Source organism: Periplaneta americana, chromosome 2 (genome assembly GCF_040183065.1).
Source record: "Periplaneta americana isolate PAMFEO1 chromosome 2, P.americana_PAMFEO1_priV1, whole genome shotgun sequence".
Classification (NCBI taxonomy): Eukaryota; Metazoa; Arthropoda; class Insecta; order Blattodea; family Blattidae; genus Periplaneta; species Periplaneta americana.
The window spans coordinates 181807431-181827991 of NC_091118.1; the positions used below are offsets into that span (position 1 = coordinate 181807431).

The 20561-nt window shown below is 36.2% G+C and overlaps 1 protein-coding gene across 2 annotated transcripts in view; it reads right to left on the bottom strand.

Moving 5' to 3' along the window:
* LOC138694887 (protein dachsous-like) overlaps positions 1–20561 on the bottom strand; it is a 378336-nt gene that overhangs the window by 150112 nt on the left and 207663 nt on the right. For both annotated transcript variants that reach the window (XM_069819056.1, XM_069819055.1), the window contains exons 6-7: positions 11046–11548; positions 4477–5620 (exon numbers count right to left, since the gene is read on the bottom strand). In XM_069819056.1, coding sequence (XP_069675157.1) covers positions 4477–5620; positions 11046–11548 — 1647 coding nt within the window. The remainder of the gene's footprint in view (positions 1–4476; positions 5621–11045; positions 11549–20561) is intronic.

Consider the following 20561-nt stretch of genomic DNA (forward strand, 5'->3'; position numbering starts at 1 on the left):
TAAATAATTAAAATGCGATCATTTGGTCCAGAGAGCACTCAAAAGTTACTGTAATAACATTATAGCATTATGTCCATCTAGAGAAACTACACTTTCCAATGGTGAAATAATAATCAATTACACAAATCGGTTAATTTATCTTTCGATATTAATTCATACAAACACAGAAACATCCCCTGTAGGTTATGTTTCATAACTTTCGATTGTTGTTGTCCAAGGCCCCTTATAGACGTAGTCATTTGTTTTTCATTTCATTACACCGCCTTAGATGGCATTGTATTTTAATTTTAAAACTCATTTACCTCATTAAATATCAGTCCTATCAAAATTTTGCAAGGAATAAAACTTATCGGAAATCATTTTTAAAGAAACGTTTGTTAAGCAACATATTTCACAAAAATCAATAATAAGCGAGATATTTCGATTTATATAACTCAGGCCCCCTTATAACCCCCCCTTTAAATAATGTATTTTGAATGTCATATAGCCTAAAACTAAGTATAACGAACTTAATTTATATTCCAATTTTCATACAAATCGGTTCAGCCATTATCGCGTGAAAAGGTAACAAACATACAGACAGACAGACAGACATACAAACAAAAATTTCAAAAAAGCGATTTTCGGTTCCAGGGTGGTTAATTATATACAGTATGTTAGAACCAATTATTTTTGGAAAATCGAAAATTACCAGACAAATTTCGGCTACAGATTTATTATTAGTATAGACGATGAAAGGCCTACATACGAAATTTGTTGACGTTCGGGCTGCTGGGCTGTTAAAAGAAGGAACGGCTCATTTCCTCGTTATGTTAAGAAATCACAGTTGCGAGTAATGTAAACGTTTCTTATCCATGAATGACTAGACACTGTTTAGTGTTTAGTCAAATGTCCGAAGACAAGTTTGAACCTCATAAGTGACATCAATAATCATCACTCACGAGGCAACTAAGCCAGGATATATGAGATAGGACGGCTAGTTTCTTTCTCCCTACATTGCATACATCGCTGACTAGTAATACATTACAGCATTACACTAATCAGACTTCAGATGTCCTACTGGGTCCTGGAGTAGCCTATAGTATACTATACCTACTTCATACATGCATTTAGTTCAAAAATTTCCACTAGATGGAACCGTTATCTGTCACTTCTTTTCTGTGCTTGTCAAGCTCCTGACATCTCTTGAGACTTACAGAAAGCACAAGAGATCGATTCAATCATTGCAATGCGTGTTTCAACTATTTGTAAGTGAAAATGGCGACCAGCAACTCAACGCCAAGGCACCGTAGGACCCGCTTTCGAAGTAAGTACACAGTAAACGTTATATTTTAAGGGTAAAAAATTATAATATAAGATGTATGTGCAGAGACACGAAGTATGGTATAATAGACCTACAGCCTATCTGAATTTGTAGCCTGACTGTAACCTGCAGAATTTTTTCAGCATTTTTCCTCATTTCAGTGACTTGAAGTGTGGAATTATATTGAACTTTAAAAATAAAACAAAAAATATCTCAGGATTCAAGAGGATACAAACAATTTTATTGTTCTCCCTCTGACACATATCGTAAAGCGAGTTGTAGTGTTTGATAATAGATATAGATATCGATATCGACGAGAACCTCAATGAGAGGTAGATCAGACACTAGGGCAAAGTATTAAGAAGGTAAGATTTTCTGTAGTGAGTCTCAATGTAAACTAATAATATTTTTTAGGATTCACATAAATTTTAAGTGTCGATTTTGGTAAACAAGCGATAGCCATTTCTTTATAAGAGACACATTTTAGTAAAAAGATTAAAATAAGTATTTGCATACATATGTTTTACTTTAGTATAAATTAAGCCTTTTTCTCGTTCAATCATATATGTTACTACTTCTGTCTCTATATTTAATCAATAATTAATTATTCAATAATAATAATAATAATAATAATAATAATAATAATAATAATAATAATAATAATAATAAATTGTTTATGTTACTTGTGACCTCCGTTATATATCCATGTCAATGCAGTTACAGAAAATACAGAGGTTTTTAAATTGAAAATATTAGCTTATTTCATTTCAAACCAAATTAATAGGTAAAGTTTATTACATTCAATTATTTTGTAGAAGAAATGAAGTCTTGATCAGTTCAAAATATTAACACAGAGTTTGGCCAAAAATCTTTTGTCACACCCTCGTAAATGAAAACAGTGAGAATATATAGAATATAAACTATATAAACTGCCAAAAAATACTGGAGCTAGAGTGTAAATAACTGAAAAAAGTAAAATGTTTTCCTGTAACTGTTGTGGTTTTCCCAGAAAAAAAAAATTCCGTGAGTCTAACGTTTTTGGAAAAGACAGCCGTTTGTTACTCTGTTGTGTATTGGTATGTGTTGGGTGTAATGTCATTGGCAAAAACATTTACGTTCAATCGAAATGTAAAACAAAAAAGATTAAACTACTACCAATCTTAAAAACATAATATTTTACAAATTAAGAATAAAAGTGTAAGATATAATTAAATTTCACTAGATATTTTGTTCAGTAGACTGATTATGTAACTGTCTTTTTAATTCTGGCAGTGTACATTCTGTATATGAATATTTTATAATGAAAAAGAGTAGACAAGTAAAATTCTTAAATTAAGACTGTAATTTTAAATAATTCTTTGAACATACGCATATATAGTCACGATATTGGTATGAAATATAATTGTAACTATCGCATCGGTTACAAAAGAATAACTGAAAACAATTAGAAATAATTAGAATATGTAACTGCCTTATGCCAATTTGTATAAAGCTAATTTTATATATCCATTTTATCTGTAAAGTTTATAAAGTAAGCTAAACGTATTTATTTTGAAATCATAAAAAAATGTTACGTTTAATCCTGATGAAAACGAAAGTTAATTTGATAATATTAAACATTATAGGGTGTCATTTAAAAAATGCTGTCAATGACGTCATAACTTGCACAATAATAGTTACAAAAATATTTTGTTTTCATACAAATATTTCTTTCTGAATATAAGGTTTGACGTATATGAGCATTTGTCCAAAATCCCATCATTCAATTTCAAAAATTTTGTTGTAATTATGTGTTACTTCTGAAAGCCGGAAATTGATTGCTTTTACTTGTTACAACATAACCTTACTTACAAATGGCTTTTATAGAACCCAGAGGTTTATTGCCGCCATTACATAAGCCCACCTCGGTCCCTATCCTGAGCAAGATTAATCCAGTCTCTATCATCATATTCGACTTGTCTCAATTCCATTTTAATATTATCCTTTCATCTACGTCTCGGCCTCCCCAAAGATCTTTTTCCCTCAGGCCTCCCAACTAACACTCTATATGTATTTCTGGATTCGTTCATACATGCTACAGCCACCGGCGTGACTCAGTCGGTTAAGGCGCTTGCCTCCCGGTCTGAAGTTGCGCTAGGGCGTGGGCTCGATCCCCGTTTGGGCTGATTACCTGATTAAGTTTTTTCCGAGGTTTTCCCCAACCGTAAAGTGAATGCCAGGTAATCTATGGCGAGTCCTCGGCCTCATCTCGCCAAATATCATTTCGCTACCACCAATCTCATCGACGCTAAATAACCTCGTAGTTGATCCATCGTAGTTAAATAACCAAGTAAAATAAAATATATGCTACATGCCCTGCCCACCTCAAACGTCTGGATTTTAAGTTCATAATACCTACACATAATACACAACATAACCTTACTTACTTACTGGCTTTTAAGGAACCCGGAGGTTCATTGCCGCCCTCACATAAGCCCGCCATTGGTCCCTATCCTGTGCAAGATTAATCCAGTCTCTACCATCATATCCCACCTCCCTCAAATCCATTTTAATATTATCTTCCCATCTACGTCTCGGCCTCCCTAAAGGTCTTTTTCCCTCGTCTCCCAACTAACACTCTATATGCATTTCTGGATTCGCCCATACGTGCTACATGCCCTGTCCAACTCAAACGTCTGGATTTTATGTTCCTAATTATGTCAGGTGAAGTATACAATACGTGCAGCTCTATGTTGTGTAACTTTCTCCATTCTCCTGTAACTTCATCCCTCTTAGCCCCAAATATGTTCCTAAGAACTTTATTCTCAAACACCCTTAATCTCTGTTCCTCTCTCAAAGTGAGAGTCCAAGTTTCACAGCCATACAGAACAACCGGTAATATAACTGTTTTATAAATTCTAACTTTCAGATTTTTTGACAGCAGACTAAATGACAAAAGCTTCTCAACCGAATAATAACACGCATTTCCCATATTTATTCTGCGTTTAATTTCCTCTCGAGTGTCATTTATATTTGTTACTGTTGCTCCAAGATATTTGAATTTTTCCACCTCTTCGAAGGATAATTCTCCAATTTTTGTAGTTCCATTTCGTACAATATTCTAGTCACGAGACAACACAACCTAATATGAAAAAATATAGCTTTATGTAAAAAAAAATACATATTCAACTTACCAGATTCCACCATAGCCGATCTCGCCATGACCTTGGCGACGTAACTTCCGATTGCAGCATCCTCAGACACATTGGCGTGGTACAAAGAGTGCAGGAACCTCGGAGGATTCTCTTTCGTTCCTTGGACTATCAAATGCAGAGCCTTGGTCGTATGTCTGGGGGCCGGAGCTCCGTGGTCGGTTGCTGTCACATTGAGGGTGTACCTCCCGCCACCAACACTACCCCTTCTACTCCCAGGGGTGTCCACAGAAACCAGAGACCTTGCCAAGGTCAGCACTCCCGTGTCATAACTAAGAGAAAACTTGCCTTCTTGATTCCCACTCGCTATCACGTATGTCACACGTCCGTTTTCACCGAAATCTTTATCAACTGCTATTACGTGACACAAGGTAGATCCTACAGTGACACTATCACTTAGCAACACGGTAGAGGTAGCCGGAGACACAAACACTGGGACGTTATCGTTAGCATCCTGCACCATCACTCTAGCAGTAACTGAAGTGCTCAGGCGTTCAGATTTGTTTGAAGCCTGATCCGTCGCTCTTACTATAAGGGTATATTCCGGAAGAACTTCGTAGTCAAGATCTGCATGAAGAGTGAGGGTACCAGTAAGGGGATCAACTGTAAATGTCGGAGTTCTAGTCGTATTGGGCCACTGCTTCACTAAACTGTACCGAAGTTCCCCGTTTGATCCAGCGTCGGCATCAGAAGCTGTGAAATTCCATACTGCAGATCCGACTGGAGTGTCTTCTGGAACTGGGATGATGACCGGATCTTCCGGCCAGTGGGGTGCGTTGTCATTGACGTCCGCTACGTCCACCCTGACTGATACGGCGCTGCTCTGAGGGTTGTTGCTGGCGCTGGTGTCCAGAGCTCGGACCTCGAGGCGGTATTCCGACTGGACCTCCCTATCAAGCTCACGGGCTACCACCAGTGACCCGGAGCTTCTGTCGATGTCGAAGGCGCCCACTGACACTTCGGTGCCGACTTTATTGTTGTGACTAGAATGGCTGCCGGGTGTCAGAGATGTAAGAGTGTATGTCACGTGACTTCCGCCCCTACCTGTCACCAGATTCTCGCCGTCGCTTGCATCCGAGGCTGCTACAGTGCCTACGATATGGCCCACCTTTACATCCTCTTTCACCTGAAAGAAAAGTTATCAATCAATTTCCACATTCATATACACATTTAAAATGCTCATACAACATAAAATAATTATATTATAAACATTATCAACTGTAGTATTTTTTTTTCTATAAATAAATATGTTCAATAGTTAATTTTTCTTAAAATCAACTTCAAGATTGGAAATATTTCGGTAACTACGTTTTTAAATAAATACATATTTGATATAATATCTGGTATCTACAATAAAATATCGCAATAAAGAAGTTTAATTTTTATTAGCGCGCACGTCAATTAAAATAAAATTTTAAGTTAATAAATTAATATCTGCGCTTCTTTACTGCGAATAACATATTTACGGAATAGCATCGACACATACTTTCCCCCTGACTACAACTACAAGACGAATCAATTGATACCACGTATTATAGACCAATTCAAATTAATACAAACTTATAATGAGGGTATGTTAATATAGTCTATCGAATACATTCTATAATGTCAGAAAACAACTAACATGATGCCTTCACAACTGTTTACAAAATTGTACGTGTAATTCTTGAGTGGAATTGTTATTGGATTTCTTTTAGAGGAGCTATGTCGAGGGCAAACCGTAAAGATATTGTGTCCGGATTGTCGAAGCGGCAGGTATGTACACTTCGAACATCTGACAGCAAGCAGAGATGGAATTTGAGTGCAGTCTGAGTACCATACGCGTCATCAAACGTGCAAACGTGAAAGTTTATTGACTCACTTATTACAACTTAATGTGTTTTCGGTATGAAATGTATGCAATTAGTGGTATGATTCCCAAGTTCTTTGAAAGCTTCAGGAAGACTTTTGAACTACCATAGACACTTACTACTGACATCATAACTTCAGTTTTAAAACGCCCTTGCCAAATTCTGAGTCATCATAATCACTCTGTTTAATTTCTTTTTCTTCACTTTATAATTCATATATGTTTATTTCAATTTTATGTCAACAAAATTTATGTAAACATTTAATATTGTAAAATTCATGTAGGAGAGTATACTGAGTCCTTCTGGGCTACCTCCAATGGGAGGTAGTTAACAATTTAAAATTTAAGATCATTATATCCTTATTGATTACTTACTGGGAATATTTACAATTCCAATGGGCTAGTGAAGAAAGAATGATGATGAAAATGATCAGGAAGAGGAAAATAAATTGGTTGCTGAAAATGATCAGGAAGAGGAAAATAAATTGGTTGGGTCACTTGCTGAGAAGAAGTTTACTGAAGGATGCACTGGAAGGAATGGTGAACGGGAGAAGAGTCTGGGGCAGGAGAAGATATCAGATGACAGACGACAAGATATATCGATCATATGAGACAAAAAAGAAGACAGAAAATAGGAAAGTTTTGAAAACACTGAGTGTGCACTGAAAGACCTGCCCTTGGGCAGTACACTAAATGAATAGGCTTGCAACTTATTATTGTTTTGGGGGATATCTCTGTTGCAAATAACCACTATCACCATCACTACTACTAACCATCATCATATCTTCATATTCAGCTTTATTGGTTTAAGTCTGTTGATTTTTTTTTCCAACTGAGAATCCATCGTTTTACGTACCTAGCTAGAAGTTGTTTGATATCTATGTAGCATTTTGTTTGCAGTTTTAAAAATTATTAGGGCTAGGATTTTGATGAAATTGCATCTTTTTTATAGTAAGCCAGAAACATAGCTGCTTTAGCATTTATATGTTATGTGATAAACTGAGTGTTTTAAGACATATTTGTTAGGGCATTTTTTTTTTTTTGCATTTTTGCCTGTTTCAACTCATAAGAGCGTCTTTTGTTTTATTCGGTCATTTTTAGGCATTTTTATTTAATTTTGACCATAAAGGCCCATTATTAATATAAAATAATGTTTATTTTCTTTGATATTTTCTTTACATATTTTGTCCATTAATACCCATTATTTTATATAATATTTTAATCGTTTTTCTACACAAATATTTCCACTTTAACGTAGTACACCCCATGTAATGGATCAGTCCAACCACCCCTTCAATATAGACTCCTCTATACCTGCTAATTCCAGATAAGAGTGGCCTTGTGGTAGACTACATGGAAACTAAAAGTAAAAGTAAATCCATGGCGCTACAGCCCATGAAGGGCCAAGATCGATCAGCTGACTGTTGAACTCACGTCCACATGCCGAAGCAGAAGTGAACGATCATACATGGACACTAGATCAGGTAAAATAATTAATTAAAGTGTACTATTTATAAAAAATGATGTAAAATTTAATTTAATTACTAGTCTAAATATTATTTATTTATTTATTTATTTATTTAATCTGGTAGAGATAAGGCCATCAGACCTTCTCTTCCCCTCTACCATATTAAGAATACAATTACAATTATAATTACAATTAATATTAAATTTACAAATACAATAAAAATCAAATTGCTAAAAGATTAACTGACTAATAAAAGCTAGACAGTTTATTGTAAAAGTTAAGAAGAGAGAAATATTAAGTAGTACAAAACCTTTTTTCCTACTAAGCCAATTATGTAAGATCAATTTTTAGGGCATTTTAAGGGCATTTTTGAACGTTTTTAGGTCATAAATGCATTGTTTTTAGGACATTTTTTCATGAATTATAGGTCATCAAAATCCTAGCCCTAAAAATTATATTTAGGGTTATATCTGTTAAAAATATTCAGCTGTACACATACAGCAAGTTCTTTTTATATTATTTTCATTGTTTATTTTAAATTAAACAATTTCTTCCTATATATCTCAAAATGTTCGTCTAAAAATGCATATTTTACCACACCAAATCATGCCTGTATAACTAGTTACCATAGTAATTGACCTACGAGTTATTGATTTTAACCAGGTCCCTACGAGTTATTGATTTTAACCAGGTCCCTACGAGTTATTGATTTTAACCAGGTCCTTGAATGAGGCCAGCGCAACCTCTTAGAATAAAAAATCCAGTTTCTCACCCCGAAGGACGAGTGCTATAGCTGCACCTTAGATGCCGTGTACATCACTGCGGTAGAGCATTTTATTAATGGATGAGCTCAGCTGACATTCCTACTTGCACAGAAGAATCCAGCAGGTTAAAAGGCGTCAAATGTTCTTGGAAGAACTAGTCTCTTAATTAATTTTCAACAAGGAGAGGAATACTTGCACATATGACAAGGTGCGCAGAATGTTTTGGCTGCGGAATAGCTGCGGTCTAACTCAACCGGGTGGACGGGATGCCGGAAACAGGACCATTCGAAGATAGAATGTTAAAGGAGAAGACAACGACGAAGAGGGGAAAAAAGTAGACCCGCTTGAAGAGAGCGCGGAGTGCGTCCTCTAGTGAATGAAACGTATCAAACTTTGTGGTTTGTTAGCGGTCCAGTGAGAGAGCAAGCGACAGGGAGTGAGGGGGGAATAAAAATAAAAGTTACGTCAGGAATTAAAAAAAGAAAAGAGTGACGAATTTTTGACACATGGTTTGAAGACGTTAAGACATTTTTATAGACATACAATAATTGCTTGCTGTCAAAATCATTCTTTAAGTGAACCGGTGTGAAGAATACGAAAAATGCATTAAAAGGATTGACTCAAAAGAAGTAGCAGTGTTAATACGAAAAATAAAATAGGAAGAACGTTTCCTCGAAACCAATGTCGCACTCTGGGGCATGTTGTTATGGAGATATGCCACTGCTCAAACTTTTACGATTATGTGGTTCATGCCAACGGACTCATAAAGTATTCATGGTTGACATCGTAAAAAGGTCGTCGATGGCTCAACAGGGACCGATTTCCGGACAATGTGAATGTCTCATTTCCAGTTGTTCTTTTTCAATTTTATCTTACATCTTAAACCAATAATTATCAACTACAAAAATTGTCTCAGATATCGTTATTGTAAAACAATATTATTATTATTATTATTATTATTATTATTATTATTATTATTATTATTATTATTATACGATTAATTAAAAAATTGCACACGTTTCGCATAAATCTCACATTTCTTTCTTTCTTTCTTTCTTTCTTTCTTTCTTCCTTTCTTTCTCTCTTTCTTTCTTTCTTTCTTTCTTTCTTTTGTTTTGTCTTGCAGATTAGCAGATCAGGCTTACATACAATTTAGCACAGTCCTAGGAATTTGAATCCTAATGGCCAACATTATTGTCTTCCTCAACACCGGATACCTAGTTCTAACCCCAATTTCCAACTCTGAACAATTCTGTCTTAAAAACCTTTGCAACCAAAGTCACACATTTCCTTATCTGGAAACTTTCTAAAGAGATAAGGCTGCAAAAACCGATTGCATTTTAAGAAAATCTATACTGTTAGTTTCAATAGTCTATAAATTATACTTATGTAAGCCAAAGATCAAAGAATAACTGTACTCACAATAGCAATCTAACCATCAGCATGTAATACCATTTCAACTTGGCTGAAAACATTTCTGAAATTTATATAAAACATAATAGTTATTTAGTAGTGAAATGTTATTCGGCTTCAATGGTTTCTGGTTTTTCAAGAAATAAATTTAATTCATATATTATTATTTATATTTCTATCTTTTTAGTTTTTATTTTATTAATATAAATGTTATGGGGGATAAGCTCTATTGTATATTTTTATAATATTTGTTATTTTTTATTAGTATTGGTTTTATAATAACTATCATTTTAAGTTTGTCAAAATTTTATTTTTTTTATATTTTGATTCATTAGTATTTAATTATTTTACTGGAATTTTTATTAAATTATTATTTATTTGTAACTATGATGATATTAGTAATTTTTGTATTTGTTTTATTAAATTTTTGTTAAAATTTTAAAAGGAACTAGGCAAATAGTTGTTCTCGCATGTTATGAATAACTATGCATTGTAAAATGAAGTTGGATGTGAAATCTTGGTTATAGGAATGTAATGTTATGTTATTATTTTTATATAATTATTTTAAATTCTTATTTAATATTTATTTATTTAACTAGCAGCTAGCGAGCACAAATTAAAATTATAAAACAAAAATACTTCTAGCCACTACCGTAAGGGCCAAGCTCGTGTAGGACGGTGTATTTTAAACGGTTTAATTGTATAACCAGTAATATTTTATTCCAATCTGAAGATGTATTAGGATAAAGCAAAAATGTTCGTCAAAATAATGTCAAATTTTAAAAACATAAGATGTCATTAGACTGAAAACTTTTGTATCAATAAACTCTTCAGCGTAAATGAAGATTGCATATTAAGACTTATCGGAAATAAAAACGAAAATGGAAAGTAAAATTAGTGTATCAGTTCTGTGATTATACATAATTACATTATCGTACAGTTAGTAGCATCATTGGTATACGAAATGTTTTCATTACTAATAGTGAAATAGCAGAATTTTTTCACCAGAACAACAATAGAGTAGATGCATTTCACAAACAATAACATCAACACTTACCCTGAAGACTAAGCTAGAACTCGTGAACGTTGGTCGATTGTCATTTAGGTCCAGGACTTCGACTCTCAGAAGCCGCACCGTCTGCCTCGGAGGTTTACCACTGTCCGTAGCAGCCACGCCAAGCCTGTAGATGGCTCTGTCCTCATGATCCAACACAGCTCGTGTTCTAATCAACCCCGAAACGGGATCAACAGTAAACACTCCGTATCCGTCAGAATCACGTCCCTTGAGGATGGAGTAGGTGACGGAAGCATTGTTGCCTTCGTCCCTGTCCACAGCCCTGACTCTCACGACTTCCGTCCCTGGAGGCTGCTCCTCTCTGACGCTGATAACATCTTCTTGGGGATCCACCAATTCTGGAGAATTGTCGTTGACGTCGGTAACAGCCACTCTGACAGCAACCCTGGCGCTCCTGGGAGGGACGCCCTGGTCCCTGGCCTCTGCCACGATCTCGTACATCGCCTTCGTCTCTCGATCCAGAGGCTCTCTCGTCACGATCTCTCCTGTAACGTGAGACAACAATGGTTTAGTGCATATGAAGTGGAATGTAAGCAGTACACAATAATTAATACCATATTTTATGAGTGGGGAGTACATATACAGGGTGTAACAAAATTATATGTCAAAACTTTAGGGAAGAAAATATGTTATATGAGCATTGGTCCGAAAATGCCTGATTTCCTAGTCAGAGCTCCTTTCCTAAACCCTGCTTACATTGTACCGTATGATGTGCAAGCCATACTGGATTTCTTTGTGGAATGTCATCACAGCTATCGTGTACGTTACATCCCATGACAAACACTGAACACCATAACTCTGGGAAATACACAGAAAGAGAATGTATGGTACGTCATCTCCACCCCAACTCTACCCCATGTGTAATTACTTTCCAACCAGAGGTAAACATGAGAGTCCACACCTGTGGAGTAACGATCAGCGCGTCTGGCCGCGAAACCAGGTGGCCCGGGTTCGTATCCCGGTAGGGGCAAGTTACCTGGTTGAGGTTTTCTCAGGGGTTTTCCCTCAACCCAATACGAGCAAATGCTGGGTAACTTTCGGTGCTGGACCCCGACTCATTTCACCAGCATTATCACCTTCATATCATTCAGACGCTAAATAACCTAGATGTTGATACAGCGTCGTAAAATAACCCAAGAAAATAAAATAAACATGAGTGTCTGTTTATAATCAGACTTTTGTGGTGTGGAGTTGTTACACGATAGCTATGATTCCACACTAACTAGTTTGCTATCTAATAAAGAAATAAAGTCTTTCCGGACCCATGTTCATATAACATAATTTCATCATCTTTATATAGCTCAGTTGGTAGAGCAGCTGGCTACGCACTGGAAGGTCCGGGGTTCGATCTCAGGTGGTGACAGGATTTTTTCTCGTTGCCAAACTTTCAGAACGGCCCCGAGGTTCACTCAGCCTCCTATAAAATTGAGTACCGGGTCTTTCCCGGGGGTAAAAGCGGTCAGAGCGTGGTGCCGACCACACCATCTCATTCTAGTGCCGAGATCATGGAAAGCATGGGGCTCTACCACCATGCCCCCCAAGTGCCTTCATGGCATATTACGGGGATACCTTTACCTTTTTTTTATGTATTGTATATGTGAGGAATGTGTCCCTAAAGTTTTGACATACATTTTTGTTACACCTTGTAAAAATGGTTATCATAAATTATACATTTTACACACAATGAATCAATTATCAAATTAGTGACGTTATCATTCTTGCATACATCTTTAATTTTCAAAATCATAAGTCACACCATACAGGGTGTAAACGATATAAACTGCCAAACGCACTGTACATCTCGGTCTACTAAACATGATGTGTAGTGAAATTTTGTTTTTTCTTCAGTTTTGATTTTAATTCCTGAAATATCATGTTTTTAGGATTGATAGTAGTCTGTTCGAGTAAATGTTAATGTCATTGCCAATGAATTTCCGTCCAACACACGCTAGCACCACCACAATAGAGAGACAACAGAGTACCCTGATTTGTAAACAAGGATACCACCACACTTACAATGTACGTGGCGGACAGAAGTAAATAATGAGAGCCTACTATCATTCCAAAAAACATTAGACTTACAGAAAACATTTTTTTCTAGGGAAACCACAAACGCCATAGAAACATTTTATTAGACTTTTTTGTTCAGTAATTTATGCTCTATCACCTGTTTTTTTTTTCAGTTTATGTCGTTTACATCCTGTAGAGCGATTGGTGTTTAGAAAATACAATTGAATATATAGACATCTTCTTAGCAGACATCCTCTCCGTTTGTGTAATGCTTTATTGTTCTTTGAAAATGTCACTGCTTTGAGCAACCCTGCACAGGATGGAATCACATTTCTGAGTGACTAGTCAATGTACACTACTGTAGATCATCTCGATATAAAAAAGTGGTGAAAGGACTTAAAAGGCGCTTCTTCTTACATTTGTTTCTTGTTTTTATAAAGACGCAACCAATCACTATGTAGTATTTCAGTTTATCTTCGTACGTGTAACAGCGGAAGGCTACGAGTAACGCTTCCCCTTTTTCTTATAAAGATGTCACTGCCTTGGGCATCCCTGCATAGAGTGGCATTGTTGAGCAACCAATCAGTGTGTACTATTCCAGTTAATCTCGGTACCAACAACAGTTGTTGCTCTGTAGGTCAGCTCTCGCAAGTCCCATCTAAACTATGGAAGGAATTCATCGAGCTAGACTCTGTTCTGTCTCCCAGGATGGAACCGGATCCGACCCTATAACTCCAGTATTGTATATAGCTACAATCACGTACAATACACATGGGACATATGTTAGCTCTGACTGCAGGGTTATGCAACATGCTAAGGAAAGAGAAGATGAAGTAATTATTTAACGTTTTCTTCAACCGCAAGAGCCGGATTATTTGAGCAATAGTGAAACGAGATTACAAGATAAAATTGAAGAACTAAGGGAGCTTTCCCCTGTAGGATCTTTCCCGGAACGAACACAATACTCTATGCCAAAACCTGACAAATAACTCAGTACGACACCACAACAGAAGTACAGGAAACTGACAGCAGACCAAAAGGATTCAACTGCTTTCATTAATATATTTATTCGTTTATGTATTTTTATTTGTTTACCTTATTTTTTATTTTATTTAAGTATTGACGTCTAACTCAATACTCAACCTCCCCTAAATTAAAAAAAAATAATGAAATAATTTTGTGGATCAGAAATTCGACACCGGTTGACATCGAAATATTTACGTCATATCCGATAAATTCAATAATGTGAACGAGTCTATTCCTTTATACAAGAGGAGTCGGTATATATACAGAGTGTTCGGGTGAGTGTGTGACAAACTTTGAGGTGTGATATGTAGTGTCAAATAGAACAACTTTAACCTATAAACCCATATCCTGCTACGCTCCAGTACAAAACAACATAACCTTAAAAAAAAGCTTCATCCATGACTATTATTCTATTAGTTTTTTCTCGTTTGCAGGGTAATAATATTAATAATAATAATACTAATAATAATAATAATAATAATAATAATAATAATATTCTGACGAAGTTAAGGCCATCAGGCCTTCTTTTCCACTTAGGCAGAAACAAAAGAAGCTGATACAATTTTACAGAATAAAATTTAAAGAATGGATGTGGGTAGAATGTGTGAAACGAGGAAATAACTTCTGTTTTGTTGAGGTAACACTTTTCATCTCTCCTTCATTTACAACTTGAGTGCCTACATGTTTTCACTTAATGTACTAACAAAATATAAATGATTACATGTCAGTATATCTTTACAAAGAAAAGGAGAATATTTAAAACTTAATCGTTATATAAGATATGAAAGTATTCCGTAGTTTACCCATCTCTATATCAGTAATGCGAAGCTCGTATTAACTTTCTATAGTTACGCATATGTTGTACAAGCATCTTTTTCGCGTCCATGTCAAAGCATAACTGAAGAAAGTTGTTTTTAAAATAGATTGCAACCCTCATGGATTATAATAATCATACTACAAACCACACGTTACTCCCATTTTGGTTGAATGAGCTGTTATGCTGAGATATATGGACGTGAAGCCGGTAATTGACTTATAGGTCTTGGCTCTCTATACAGAGTGTTACCGAGGTGGTGTTACAAAATTTCAGGGATGATGGCGAAGGGCACATGTATCAATTTGTGATAAGGAACCCTGCTCCGGAAATGACCGAGTCGAAAGTTACAAGCAAAATGTGGAAATGAAATAATTTTATTCCTCTGTACACCTTATTTATGTGTATTTATCTATACATCTTACACATACTGTATTTATCTGACGTTGTTTACGTCGTCTACTTACAGTATTCCATTCAGTGCGCTGTCTGAGGGATGGGGACAGGAAACTACACTAAAGCAATGCAGATAGCGTAATGTGTAACGAACATGGTCGGTCCTGATATGCACGTCTATAGATAGCACTGTATGTGTACAAGCTGCAGTGTCCAGTCCATCAGTCCTAGTGAAATGGAGGAGTACACGAGATCGGAATAAGCAGACCTGATTTTCGAATACGGCAGAGCCAATGGAACAGTAGACAAGCTCACAGATTGTATCGGGGCAAGTACCCACGTAGGAGACATCCGGCCCATACCATCTTTCCACGACTGTTCCAAAGGTTAAGGGAAGGAGGGGACGTGGTGCCAAATTACAATTCCATTTCCACACAACTATTTTTGCTTATAACTTTCGATTCAGTCATTTCCGGACCATGGTTCCTTATCTCAAATTGATACATATGCCATTCGCCATCATCCCTGAAAGTTTGTAATACCACCTCGGAAACACCCTGTATATTTGTTTTATTTTCACTGGAAATATGTGTGTCTATGGTGCGTGAGTATGTGTATGTATATCTCATCCTAAGCGGTGACTTTGCGTCATGGTGACCAAATGAACCCGGAGTCCCAGCAATAGTGAATATGTGTTTTAGTTCATAATCCGCACAAGAGTGCGGTGAAAATAGTTCTACAGTTCTAATTATTGATGGTACGTGGTGGTGCTACTGCTGCAGATGATGATGATGATGATGATGATGATGATGATGATGATGATGATGACAGCTGTTATGAATATGACAACGAAGCTACACTAAGTTCCCAAAGCGATTATCTCTGTTACTGGCATGCGATACGAAAACCGAGCAGTATTAATGGTTTGCAGGGATGCTGTGGGTGTGTTCCATTACAGAAGTGTTGAATAGGACTCCCCAACCGAAATTAGGGTTATTACGACGTTGGGAAGTAATGCTTTTATGTACGTGTGCGAGGCCGTGAACCTGTGAAGACGGTTAACGCTGGAATGTAGTAGCATGCACAGACGAATATACAATGAGAGAAAAAGCTTTAATTTACCAGACATCGAGCAACGAAGCAATCCTGCGACTACTTGCAAAACCATTTCTATCATTTCTAGATTTCTCAAAGTGATCTTGTGATTGGCAGTAGCTTCAGAAGTAGTTCACTGTAGCCTTGTGTTCGATCTTCGCTAAATCTTGTTAGACAAAATTAATTTTAGATTTTTCCGGAGTGATGTGGTTTACTTGTCTGCTGTTATGTACAGAAATAATGCATTAATGTCGTAAGTTTAAATCCTGCACGCGATATGAATCCTTGACATATCTCAATATAATGTAATGCTCTTTTCTAAATAGAGGCGTTGTGTTGCACTATTCTTATGATATGAGGGCCACACATTACTGATAAGATCTTAGCAACGTCGGGAACGGAACCATGGACCGCATGGTTGGAAAACGCATATACCATTCACAGAATCAACCCAGCGCACCAAAATTATAATTATAATACAATAATAAGTACGCAATAACCTACACTAGAAGAGTTTTAATAGTTTTGATATACTGTTTCGAAATAAACCGGAATAAAACGAGTATGGTGACGTTAATTTCACCTTTCTTTTCAACAAAATGGCGCTTTTAGTTTTATCAATATGTAAATCTATTTTCAACAAAGCATCAACGATTTAAAAGGTATCCCGACTTTAAAACACGCATTATATCGAGAGACTTCAACGATACAATAGAACACGAACCACACAATAAGATATCATATTATTAAAAGTCCAACTGCGTAAGTAAAAATAACTCCACAAATATCAAATGTGGAGATTTTAAGAGAAAACACCATTAATATGATTAAATTGTAATTAATTTTGCAACTTCTCTTTGAGCTAGAGTTAAGAAATTTAAAATTCTGTGGCTCTAAAGCAAAATATATGACATAAGCCTATAGCCTATCATTTCTTGCACTTTTTCAGGAGCTAGCATTTAAAGTTTGAACGTCCGTATAAAATCATAGGAATCATGTTTCATAACAACGGGTTAGAGAGAAAAATTATAGAGATGGCCTGTAAGTGGACAGCTTCGAATACTTGTGGCGTGCTATAAGCAGTAGCATGATCTGCTGCCAGGAAGTCAAGAGGAGGATAGCAATCGCAAAGAAAGATTTAAATAGAAAAAAGATTATCTTCTGTGGACCTCTGGAACAATAACTAAGGAAGAGACTAGTGAAGTGTTCTGTGGGGAGCGTGGCATTGTATGAAGCAGAAACATGGACATTACGACGAGGTGAAGAAAAATGACTAGAAGCATTTGAAATGTGGATATGGAGAAGAATGGAACGTGTGAAATGTACAGACAGAATAAAAAATTAAGCTGTGTTGGAAAGAGTGGATGAAGAAGGCTCATGTCAGTAGATTTACTGGCATGTAAAAGAACTCCTGCGGGACAAAATTCCGGCACACCGGCGAGGCTGATATAATCTCTGCAGTTGCGAGTGTCGTTAAATAAACCATAATTTAAAATTGATAGTGGTGGTGTTGACAATGTTAATTATAGAGACGGTAGTTATGTTATGGAATGGTGTTATGTCATTGTTGGTGGCGGTGTTGATGGTGTTAATTGCATAAATAACATGTTATAGATTGTAATATTGATAATGGTAGTTATGTCATAGATTGTGATATTGATAATTCTGTTATATTATTGCAGATGGTGTTAATTACATTAATGGTAGTTATGTTACAGATTGTGCTACTGATAATGGCGTTATGTTATTGATAATGGAGGTGTTGATAGTGTTAATTATACATTCTAGTTATGTTATAATGTGTTTTATTGATGTGTTATGTTGTTGATGATAGCGACGGTGTTGATGTGTTACTGGTGATGTCATTGGCATTCATAACGATCATGGTTGTTGATGATGTTAATTGCATAGATGTGTTATAGATTGTGGTATCGATAATGTCATTGATAGTAGTGTCGACAGTGTTAATTACATAGATAATAGTTATGTTATAGATTGTGTTTTGATAGTGGTAGTCATGTCATAGATTGTGATATTGATAATTCTGTTATATTATTGCAGGTTGTGTTAATTACACAAATGATAGTTATGTTACAGTTTGCAGTATTGATAATGGCGTTATGTTATGGATAGTGGAGGTGTTCAAAGTGTTAATTACATATATTCCAGTTACGTTATGGAGTGTTTCATAGATAATGTGTTATGTTGTTGATGTGTTACTGGTGATGGCATTGGCATTCATAACGATGGTTAAATTGATGACGATGTTGGCGTTAATGTTAGTGAATGCTGCTGATGTAAGTATTGTTGCTGCTGATGATCTTGCGTGTACAGAGTAATCAGTTTATAGGACCTTGTTGCAACAGAACGATTCATTGGTGTCAAGATGTTCACACCAAGCAAACGGGCTGGAGGCCAGATCGCCTTGGCTTCGCCAGCTATAAGGGGGACAAAGACTCGGGTCGCATGTCGGCGCCTCTACAAAACAATTACAATTACTTACAGGAAATAATTTTACACAGGAAATAGTAGTGGGGGGGAGAAGGATCATTAATTTCGGCGAGTAATGCTGCAGGAACAGCCACTTGTCCCAAATGTCATCAAGTGACGCAAATTTGCAAGGAAGGTATATAATTCGTGTAACATACCCGCTATTACAATTATTATGCTACTCAGAGTGTAAACGACATAACTTCGGAACAATTTTATGTACTTAAGATTATCTTCCTGAACAAAAGAGTGTAATAAACTTGTTTAATATTTCCAAAGCTTGAAGTATAAAAAGAAAAGCTTGTTTTGAGAAGAGGTAACAAAATTTAAAAAATTTTTAGAAACCAAATTTCTTACTTACTTACTTACTGGCTTTTAAGGAACCCGGAGATTCATTGCCGCCCTCACATAAGCCCGCCATTGGTCCCTATCCTGAGCAAGAGTAATCCATTCTCTATCATCTTATCCCACCTCCCACAAATCCATTTTAATATTATCTTCCCATCTACGTCTCGGCCTTCCTAAAGGTCTTTTTACCTCCAACCTCCCAAGTAACACTCTATATGCATTTCTGGATTCGCCCATACGTGCTACATGCCCTGCCTATATCAAACGTCTGGATCCAAGTACCAAATCTCAAAACCTTATTCCTTTGCTGTGGTCGTGCCAGAGAATCAGTCCCATTCCGAGGCTTATTTGAAGGATTCGTAACAAGCTGTTTTTACGGTGATGGATTGTTAGCCCTTCGCCCAACCCCCCAGCTGGAGGACCACCACTCATCGGCTGTCCGCGACTGCTTATTCAATATATTCACAGCTACCCTCCATATCTGGAGGACGTCTCCTCGATCCGCAACCTGAGGACGCGCAAAGGACTGTTTACTATCTTTTACCAGCGAAAAATTACGTCTTCAATTGTTGGTCTTTCTAAACACGATGCATTCAAACGTATCTTGTTTTTAAAGTACCACTACTAACTTTATACTAAAATAATGGATTCATAAACTGCCCATAATTGCGAACAAATTACTGAGCTTACTACAAAAAATTGTGTTAGAACACTTTATTCGCCTTAAAATGTTCGGTGTCTTTGACATTTATATCCTATTTTGCTATGAAAACAAAGTAAATATCACGTTATACTTTACTTTTCGAAAAATTGATTGTCTTATAACACAATGTTAAAGAAGGATTGCGGTTGGAAATTTCGGATTGCTAGCGATATGCAAAAATCACAACATATTGAAATGTGGTTCTACGTTCTTCAGGGAAAAATAAAAAATAAACAAAGAATAAATAGAAGAGAGACAAGAGCGTTCTACTCTTTGAACCCGTTACAATTAACTAAATCCACTCGAATGACCAGCGACTAAAAACAGGAAGCGATAAGTTATTTGCAAATTAACAGAACATGTAAAGATGTTCCAACATAAAAACAAACAAAAGTAGAGACAGAAATACAGGATGATTCAGAATGGAGATTAAATATTTTTTACTACGATATACTGTAGGTTACGGATACACAAATAATAAGATTGGGCTGAATAATGTTTTAAGTCTCGAGTTTAACGTGTAAGATTATTAAAGTTTAGTAATATCCTGGAAGGTTTCACCTGACATAATTAGGAACATTAAATCCAGACGTTTGAGATGGACAGGGCATGTGGC